Below are 10,139 nucleotides of genomic sequence, written 5' to 3' on the forward strand. Positions count from 1 at the left end.
TGAGATTTCTTAGGCACAGTAAGAAGAAATATTGAATACCGTTAAGTTTCTATTGTTATTTTCACACTGTCCCCCTCCACTACCTATTCAGGATCAGTATAACAGGGAAGAACATTAGGACAGAACTTTGAAACTGCAATGTCCAGGAGTGAGTCCCAACTAGATGTTGGTAAAGTCCTTAGTGCTATGTGCTAGCACATTGCCATTAGCTGTGACAGTAGTTTAAGTGTAGCTTTTACACCAAATACTTGGTATGAAGATAACACTGGTCCTCAAGGCAAGCTATTTAAAAAGGATTTACACCACAATTGCCATATGGGCATTTATTCTGTTTTTTGCTTTGTAGAACTAAGAACACCACCCCAACCCATTCACAAATAGAGACTTATTCCAAGTTTAAGAGGGGGAGAGATTAGTAAGATTGAGAAAATTAAGCCGTTATTGAAGGACTATGAAACATCCCAGAAGAAGCTGCTTTCAAGAGCAAGCTATACAAAGGTACTGTGAGAGTCATACTGGAGGAATCCGGTGACTCTAAATCTCAGCTGTACTGGTCCGTGAAGCGAAGAGATTTGGGTTCAGAAATTGAACAGAGAATATTCTCTATTTGTTTTGCTCTTCTGGCTTCCTGCCTAAGCTGCCTTGCTCGCTCTTTGGCAGCCATTTGCTCTTCTCGCCTCTCCCGTCTCTTCCTTTTTAGCCATCTGCAGAGAAATTAATTCTTTTGAAAAACTGAATATGAAGTAGTCCAAGCTTAATTTGATTACTTCTTCCAGGTTTACTAAAACCAGGTCACCTACTTTACCCTTAGCAAAAACAGCACACTCTCCAGAATAGAACACAGCATCAGAGGATAGTTTATAGAGCTATAAGAACACTGAATACTAGGTGGACCACAAGTGCTTTTGACTAGATAATAATGCTTGAGGGCTAATATGCATTTTTGAAGTTCCTGTTATAAGAATTGAGTTCACCATGAATTAAAGGGGGCTGTGAGATATAATGATATGATATTCCACAGCCCCTTTCAATCAGTTTGGGAGCAGTCTCAATTTTCTAAAATTTTGGCTCTTGGCAATTCAGTATTGTTCTAGTGCTATATCCTGCTGTCTTAGCAGCAGGTACAGTTAAATGGTGTTGCATAGGTACCTTCCCAACATGACCATATACTCTGCTGATGTGCCTGTGCAGCCAAATCCTCACAGTGACCCAGCCCATGTACCACCCTAGTAAGCAGCTGTAATGCTGATGTTAAGAGAGCAGCACTGCTCTTTAGCAGGAGGATGCTCCTCAGAAATGCATGGGCTCTAGAGGGTGAAGAAAACTGTAGAGTGAGGGAAGACACTTCGGAATGAGGGGAAAGGCTGTCATCTTCTGCTTCCTAGGGAAACAATCCAAATTAAGTTGATAAAAAGTGAGATGGAATTGTTCCTGTTAGGCAGTAACAGGACAAACACAACACTGAACAACTTACTGTTTATAAGCGTTGTCATTTTCCGCTGTTCTTGGAAGGAAAAACATGCATTCTTCCTGCTCTTTCAGGTTCTGTATCTGTTTTTCTTTCATGTGTTCTATCTGCTTTTTTCTAAGCCATGACTTGTAAGCTGCTTCTGGATTTCTGCTTTCCTGCTTCAAAAGAAAAATTAACTCCCCAGAGATCTACTCCAAATAAATCAAATATTAGCAACTTGTTTACAATGCTAATGTGAGCATTTTACACCACTTTCCAGTTACAGTCACACCTTGGAAGTTGAACGGAATCCATTCCAGAAGTCTGTTTGACTTCCAAAACGTACAGAAACCAAAACACAGCTTTTGATTGGCTGCAAGAAGCTCCCAAAGCCAATCAGAAGCCACAGAAGCTTCATCGGATGTTCGGGTTCCAAAGAATGTTCGCAAACCAGAACACTCACTTCCGGGTTTGTGATGTTCAGAAGCCAAAATGTCTTGAGTACCAAGGCGTTTGGGATCCAAGGTATGACTGTATTCAGTATATATTTTGAGGAGGCATAGTTTTTTGATAATCCACAAAAATGCATCTAGAAGGCATTCAGATTCACACATATTGAAGCTAAGGCTCATGGCAGCATACCAGCTTTCCAGAAATGGCTAGATACACTAAAGGCTATATAAACATATATATATTCCAATATATACACATACATTTTGGAGGAAACAATATTACTTACCTGCAGTGGAAGTCTGAACCTTAACATCAGAAAAACTTCACAACCTGAGAAAAAACTAGATGTAACTCAGTTTTCAAGCTGGTCAGTCACAAAAGGATGCTGTTTTTTGGAATCGAGCCTCAGATTTGCATATCAAGTGATTTGCTTTGCTCAATAACACAATGATTTTAGTATGAGATGTTTGATATTAGAATTTATACCCCATCCTTTAGTTCACTGAGAACTTTCAAGTTAGATTAAGAACAATATTCCTGTACAATAAGGGCTAAATGCAGCTGCCATAAAAAGTCTGAAGTAACTGACATCATCATCATCTTCATTATTATTATTTGGATATAAAAAGGTCTTGCACACTCCTTACTCTTTACCACCACCATCCCAAGAGCCAAAGACAAATAAGGCCACCTTATTTTCTATGCCTTCTGCATAGTTATACCAGGCATTAAATACGTTTGATAAAAGCAAATAAATGTGTCGTGACATAGGTAAGTAGTCTCCAATGGATGCCTACACCGGACACAACATCTGCTTAGGGGGGAAACTGCCATATTAAATTTAATTAAAGGGTAGCATGCAAATACCACAACTGCCACAAAAAGAGTCTTGCAGATGCTTGACAGCATAGCAAATGGGTTTCTAAATAACTGATAATTGTATTGATTGTAGGCAAGTGATCCTAAAATTGTCATGGCCATATACCTGCTTGCAGCTACAGTTCTGAAAATAGGTGAGATTGCCGTCAATCCTTGTCAGGCAGATTAGGTTTTTCTTTGTTTCAACTTTTTAGAATTAAAACAGGCTGCAGCAGGACAACAGGCATGGGAAAACTTACTCTGCTATTCAAGTCTTCCAGCTGTTTTGCCCTCTGAATTCGCCTCTCTTCCTGCAGCTGCCCTTTTTTCTTCTGCAGCCAAGCTCTGAAGACCATGTCATTCTCTCTCCTTTTCTCCTCCTCCTGTATTCTTTTCCGAATTTCTTCCTTACATTAAAATGTGAACAAAGAATGTGAACTTTTCAACAATCCCAATTCAAAAATTCAGCAATTCTTCAAGCAGCAGTAGTAAAAGGTGTTTGAAATTATTCTAGACCATCCTGAAAAGAACCGGAGCATGAATACAGAGTGATGATAGTAATGTGTTTCAGAAGTTACAATGCAACAATGTTATCAATGTGTCTGGGAGATATTAAGAACATTAAGGTGAATTGAATGAGTTTTTGGTGCTGCATTTACACATCTGCAAGCTAGGTGGGGGGGACGCAGGTGGCGCTGTGGATTAAAGCCTCAGCGCCTAGGACTTGCCGATCGAAAGGTCGGCGGTTCGAATCCCTGCGGCGGGGTGCGCTCCCACTGCTCGGTCCCAGCGCCTGCCAACCTAGCAGTTCGAAAGCACCTCCGGGTGCAAGTAGATAAATAGGGACCGCTTACCAGCGGGAAGGTAAACGGCGTTTCCGTGTGCGGCTCTGGCTCACCAGATGCAGCTTTGTCACGCTGGCCACGTGACCCGGAAGTGTCTCCGGACAGCGCTGGCCCCTGGCCTCTTAAGTGAGATGGGCGCACAACCCCAGAGTCTGTCAAGACTGGCCCGTACGGGCAGGGGTACCTTTACCTTTACCTTTTTTAAGCTAGGTGGGGACAGTAATGATCATCATTTGTGTCTAAAAATACTAGAAGGATTAAAAAAAAGGAGAATTTCAAGTTTAGAGACAGCTGCAGTGAAGTCACATATTACTTGGCACCTCTTTATAAGATCCTCCCATTCCCCATTTTCAATTTCAAACCACAGCACAAAACCAACAATAAGGGGAACTGCATCTGAGCAATGCTTTAATGATAAAGGCTAGTGGTTTTAGGTGGAAGAGATACAGGTAAGCAAGATGTCGATATGCAAAACACCGTATCTACTTCAGATTTCTCTTCAAGTCATACAAATCTTTCCTACAAGACTTTTTAAGGAGCAAAATGTAATTCCATTGAAAGTGGGTAAAAACCTAGGTAAAGGTAAAGGGACCCCTGACCATTAGGTCCAGTCGTGACAGACTCTGGGGCTGCAGCGCTCATCTCGCTTTATTGGCCGAGGGAGCCGGCGTACAGCTTCCAGGTCAGGTGGCTAGCATGACTAAGCCACTTCTGGTGAACCAGAGCAGCGCACGGAAACGCCATTTACCTTCCCACCGGAGTGGTACCTATTTATCTACTTGCACTTTGACATGCTTTCGAACTGCTAGGTTGGCAGGAGCAGGGACCGAGCAACGGGAGCTCACTCCGTCACGGGGATTTGAACCACCGACCTTCTGATCGGCAAGTCCTAGGCTCTGTGGTTTAACCCACAGCGCCACCCGCGTCCCTGGGTAAAAGCCTATCTCCTTACAAAAGGGGTTGCCAGCATAGTGCCCATGGGCATTAGCACCAAAGATCTCAGTATATGTCCCCTAAAAATCCAGAGTGTGTGAGTTACTGTTTGCTCTTCCTGCTCAGCTCCAGTTTGCACTGGCTCAGCCTCCCCTACATTACACACACACCTCTAAACATGCCCATGTTTTATTAAATGCTAAAACTGGACATCCATCCTCCCATTTTGAATAGAGCAGAGGTGCAAGGATTGAGCATGATGGTGACTGATATAGGTGTCTTTTTCTAATGATAGTGGCTACCAGGACCACAAAATGGTACAGTTGAGTGCCCATCTCTTTTTCCATTCTTTTAGATGTGGCAACCATTTTGTGTTATGCCAAACCTCCACAGCAGTCATTTTGTGACTGGTACTCTCAGAACTCCCTCAAATTTCCCAGTGTACCCAGTGGCCCAAAAAGATTGCCTTAAAGATACATACATACATTTTTACACTGAAAGCAAATACAGTATACAACACTTAATTATTGCTAATGATGAATTGATGGCAACTAGCTTAGATGGTATTAAAAACGGAATTGGCAGTTCTCATTAAAGGCTATTAGCCATGACAGCTGAAGGGAATTTTCATATTCAAAAGCAGTGTATCTCTGAATATTAGTTGAAGTGGGAATAAACACTGGGGGTAGCTTATTGCCTTCATGAATGGCTTGTGGGCATTTCAGATCTACCTGCTAGATCTGAAAACCGACTGCTAGGCTAGAACCCCAGTCACCCCACCCCACCCCGATTTTACATTATTATGCTAAAAGCAGCACTAATACCTAAAAGTGTGGTTTTTAAAAGGTAGTTAATGCTCCTCTTTCTGAAAGCAAAGTGAAATACACTTGCATATATGCACAGGCAGCTTGTTCCGCAATTGTAGAGCCACAACTGAAAAGGGCTTACTACTTGCAACTGTGCTAGTGGAATGATGGGACTCTGCACAAGATGCTCCTTGCTATTCTTAACAAGAAAGTGAGTTTGCCAAGGAGAGTCGTGGAGGGATGTGTCGAAAACAAGACCCAATTACAGTGCACTGATCTCCTCATTTCCTTTGTACTCTCACCTCTTTCTTTAATTTCTCTTTTCTTTGTTCCATTTGCTTTTGCAGTTCTTTTTGCCTGGGTGACAGGCAGTATGTAGAGCTTCTTGCACCGAGACTCACATTTGCTGACTGCACCCTTCGTGGACTTTTCCCCCTTTCCGTGTTTCTTGTAATGTTGATAGCTGAGCATGGCCGAATGGGTGGTGGCTGAGGGACACGAATGCACCCTTCTCTGGTCACAGATGTTTGTCCTAAGGAGTCTTCCTTTGTTATACAGACAGGGCTGAAAGCAGTACTGTAGGAGGTTTTAGGAGAAATGTGTTGAGCTTCAATGTCACTAAAAGAAACACTTAGTGGAGGAAAGAAGCCTTGGCTCTCAATGTCATGGATACTGAGGAGTTCAAATTTCCCATCTCTTTCTACTAGGATCTTGCCATCCTTGTGCTCATCATCTGTACCACCATTAATAGAAAGAGAAATATCCTCCTTTCCTGCTCCATTACAAATGTGCAATTGAGACAGTCTGCCTGAAATGTTCCTGTGGGAATCATTTTTTTCAGTTTCTAAAGCTTTCAAAGAGGGGATTTCAAGATCTACTAGATCATCCTTGAATTTTAGTTTCCTTTCTTTCGTTTCATCTAAAGGTTCCTGAGATAGAAGTAGTTTGTTGGCTTCCTCAATTTTTTCTAAGATGTACCGCTTTATATCTTCATCATCATCCTCCTGGTCTTCTAGCTTTGATTCCTGACAAGAACCTTCACTGTCAGAATCAGATGTTTGCTCCAACTGCTTAGGATCAAGTTCAAGTATTGAATAAATTTCATTTTGTGACTTCTCATCCAGAACTTCCTCAGGCTCAGGAGGCTCGTGTGAAGGATGTTCTCCCACTTCATCACCTTCAAAAGATTCTTGTGGAGAATTTATTCTATCTTCTATACATTCTAAGTCTTTGTCAACACCTTCATTTTCATCATGATTCTACAAAGAAATTCAAAGTACCTATTTATGTTAGGATGTAATGGGAAGCACACATAAAATGACTGTCTTCAAATGTCATGCTAAACTCCATTTTATGAAATGAACAAGCCTAGTCTCCTCTCTGACTTACTCCACACACTTTCTCTCTTTATCCCATGCAGGCAGGAATTTGGAATAATTCACTTCCACTTTCGATTAACCAAACTTGCTGTATCATCTGGACCTAAAAAATGTGGTTAATCTTAAATAGTGTTAAACAAGCCAGCTTTGGTAACTATTGTTTGAAATTGGCTTGTTTGAAACTAATCATAGCTAAAAGTGAATACAGTTTGTCAGTCCAACAACAAACCAGTGTCAAGCAGAACCAGAAGCAAAACATTCAAATTCCTCCTCTCTGGCAGTAGGGTTATGAGCCTGAAGCTGACCGCAACTCACTTCTTTTGCTCATGTTGCATAACTATGGTTTAGTATAATCTGCACATACAACCAGTGTGCCATTAACAATTATATTTAAGAATATGGGAGAAGGGTTGTATCTTGGGGGTAGAGCATCTGCGTTGTATGCAGAAGATCCCAGCTTCAGTCCCCAGCATCTCCAAGCATGTCCCCTTTAAAACCCTGAGAGCCACTGCCAGTGAGATGGGCATTACCGATCTAGATGGACCAGTGGTCCAGCTCTATAAAGCAGATTACAATGTGCCTGGAGCCAATTCACATAGTTCCCAAGGCAAATTTCCTTTTTGTTGTAACTAAATAAAAACTTAATAGCTTAAGTTCAAAATGCGTATAAACAGTATTCTAGAAGAATAGCCAGTGAGGTGCAATGACTGAGAAGTTGAGCTTGGATATGGGAAGCCCAGGTTCCATTCCTCACTCAACTGTGCTGAGTTATTCCAAGTCAATTACAGTCATACCTTGGAAGTCAAACAGAATCCGTTCCGGAAGTCCGTTTGACTTCCGAAACGTTTGACTTCCAAAGGGCAAGTTGATTGGCTGCAGGAAGCTCCTACAGCCAACTGGAAGCTGCGGAAGCCCTGTTGGACGTTCGGCTTCCAAAAGAACATTTGAAAATTGGAACAATCACTTCCAGTTTTTGATTGTCTGGGAACTCTTATCTGTTATCTCTTATCTCAAAAAAATTATTAGATTGCCAGTTTTTTTAAAAGTTTTAAACAGTGCAATCCTATGCATGTTTACATTGCATTTAACAGAGCCTACTCACTATTATTTAGGATTGCAGCCCTAGACTGCAAACCAAAGAATCTTTTCATTCCAACACACACTTCTAGGTGCACACAAGGAATTATCTCCTCTTGTACCATTAATGCCAGGTAAGGTCACTCCAGATGATTCTGAAAGTTGGCACTGGCTTGATCTCGAAGGTCTAAGTTCCCTGGATCTCAGCCTACACCCAACAATATTTTAAGAACCATAAATGTTCTCTCATTCCAGTCTATCTATTTACATCAGCACATTTCATATGGAATTGAGATACTGGCACAAGACTAATGTAGTATTTTGCTAATACCTGTATATCATTAGAGATTTGTTTTTCTTCTTCATTAATTAGCCATTCAAGATCTTTTTCAAAATCATCTTCGTAGTCCCCACCATCTGTGGGACCTCCAGTGTCTGAAGATTCACTAGTGTCTTTTTTGTCACTCATTGTGGATGTTCCTTAATGGAAAGCTACAAATTAAAAAATATATGAAGTGTTTCATTACAAAGAAACTAAGTGTTTTGGAATATGGACACTTTAATGACTCTAAGAAGGCAATCTTGCAGAATATTTTCATGACTTGAACCCGATTATTTCACAGCTGTAATTCAATAGCTTTATTGCCTGTTGGACCATGTCTGCTTTTTTACCCAAATTTCATGACCAACAACCGGTCCTACAGTCACCCAGCTTTTTGTAGCTTGTACAAAATGCCACAGGCCTACAAGATTGGATCAAATAACTTATAGGAAGTTTCCATGAGAGTCTTAGATACAAGAAATACTGCCTGAACTCCATAGTTCCTGTTCTGTACTAATCATGTTTCCAATTACAAAATTATTCACTTTTCCTTTATGTTGCAGTTAACGAGGGTTGAATGTGTACCAACACTAAATTGCTACTCATGCATACTGGCAGAGAAATGCATGAAAAGCCCTCTGATAGCCAGACGTGTTCACAACAAAAATTTAAAAAATTGTCACCAACTCAGGTTGTTATTTAGTAAGTGTCACATTTATCTACTTGCACTTTGACGTGCTTTCGAACTGATAAACTAAAAGTTGATTACTGATAAACTAAAAGCACAATCCTATGCATGTGACAGGGTAAGCTCCCGTTGCTCAGTCCCTGCTCCTGCCCACCTAGCAGTTCGAAAGCACATCAAAGTGCAAGTAGATAAATAGGTACCGCTCTGGTGGGAAGGTAAACGGCGTTTCCATGCGCTGCTCTGGTTTGCCAGAAGTGGCTTAGTCATGTTGGCCACATGACCCGGAAGCTGTCTGCTGACAAACGCTGGCTCCCTCGGCCAATAAAGCGAGATGAGCGCCGCAACCCTAGAGTCGGCCACGACTGGACCTAATGATCTGGGGTCCCTTTACCTTTTATGCATGCCTACTCAGAAATAATTCCACTAAGCTCAACAGGACATATTGCAAGGTAAGCAGTGGAGCGCTGATCCATCAAGGAAAACTGGCCAAGCACCATCCCATTCTTACAATGCAAATCTGCCGGGCCAGGCGATGAAGGTATCGCCTGCAAAGCAGCCTCAGACCAACTTTCCGGATCCAGTTGGAGGATCCAAACCAAGCCTCGGGGCGGCCACTTGATAAGGAAGATCGAGGCCCCTCCCGAGGCGAAACCTGCCTGTTCGGACCCCGAGGCTTCCCGAGCACCTGAAGAGCCTGACCGAAGCGAGCGATTTACGCCCGTCGCCATGGCAGCCGCCTCCCCGCCCACCCCCGGGGCGAGGCCCGCTCTCTGCCGAAACCACGGAGCCGGAGGAGGCGCTCAAGCCCTGCGCTCCTGCGTTTCCCCGCCGCCCCTTCGGCTCCGTCGGCGGAGAGCGGCTGCCCGACCCTCCCTCGCCCCTCCTGGCCGGGACAACCAGCCAAGGGGGGCGCTTCGGACGGGTCCGCGCCGCCCCACCGAGCCCAGGCTCTGACAGGCTGCTGGCCGTAGACCGCAGTCCGCCTCGACAAGACCCGCCTCGGCCCTGGCCCTCCCGTCGTTCATCTCCACCTGTGGACGGCGCCGGGCCGCGACCCGCCCTCCATGGCGTTGTCATGGTAACCGCTGCGCCCCCCCGGCGGCCCGTCATGCCGCCGAGACTTCCCCTCCCCACGCCACTCACCAAAGCGGAGGACGACGGCGGCTGCGAAGGTCCACACGCGGCCTCTCACGCGCCGCCCACCACGCTCGCCGTCTCCATAGCCACCGCAGGCAGGGCGAGCCGGCGGGAGGACAAACGCGGGCTTCCCGCCGCGGCCCTTTGCCGTCGCCATGGAGACGCCGCGAAACGTCACGCAGGGCGGGAAA

At 43.8% G+C, this 10,139-nt stretch overlaps 1 protein-coding gene across 5 annotated transcripts; it reads right to left on the minus strand.

Moving 5' to 3' along the window:
* Positions 1–308: 308 nt before the first annotated feature.
* Positions 309–10,082, minus strand: CCDC181 (coiled-coil domain containing 181). Of its 5 annotated transcripts, none has more exons than XM_081908497.1 (6): positions 9,955–10,082; positions 8,133–8,293; positions 5,648–6,604; positions 3,022–3,168; positions 1,475–1,629; positions 309–704 (listed from the first exon to the last, which is right to left on the minus strand). In XM_081908497.1, the coding sequence occupies exons 2-6, from the start codon at positions 8,268–8,270 to the stop codon at positions 542–544; spliced, it is 1,560 nt and encodes a 519-aa protein (XP_081764623.1). In that variant the 5' UTR covers positions 8,271–8,293; positions 9,955–10,082; the 3' UTR covers positions 309–541. The 5 variants fall into 5 exon arrangements, with proteins under 5 accessions (XP_081764623.1, XP_081764625.1, XP_081764622.1 ...); XM_081908499.1 differs by having other exon boundaries at positions 1,475–1,626; positions 9,843–9,968; XM_081908496.1 differs by having other exon boundaries at positions 9,843–9,968.
* Positions 10,083–10,139: the final 57 nt, after the last annotated feature.

Source organism: Podarcis melisellensis (genome assembly GCF_964234715.1).
Source record: "Podarcis melisellensis genome assembly, chromosome: 4".
NCBI classification, from domain to species: Eukaryota; Metazoa; Chordata; class Lepidosauria; order Squamata; family Lacertidae; genus Podarcis; species Podarcis melisellensis.

Coding starts and splice junctions, on each gene's coding strand:
- CCDC181 (XM_081908497.1), bottom strand. CDS start 8,270: ATGAGTGACAAAAAAGACACTAGTGAATCTTCAGACACTGGAGGTCCC. Junction 3,169..5,647: donor AAGAGAAATTAAAGAAAGAG/GTGAGAGTACAA, acceptor TTTTAATGTAAG/GAAGAAATTCGGAAAAGAAT. Junction 705..1,474: donor AATGACAACGCTTATAAACA/GTAAGTTGTTCA, acceptor ATTTCTCTGCAG/ATGGCTAAAAAGGAAGAGAC.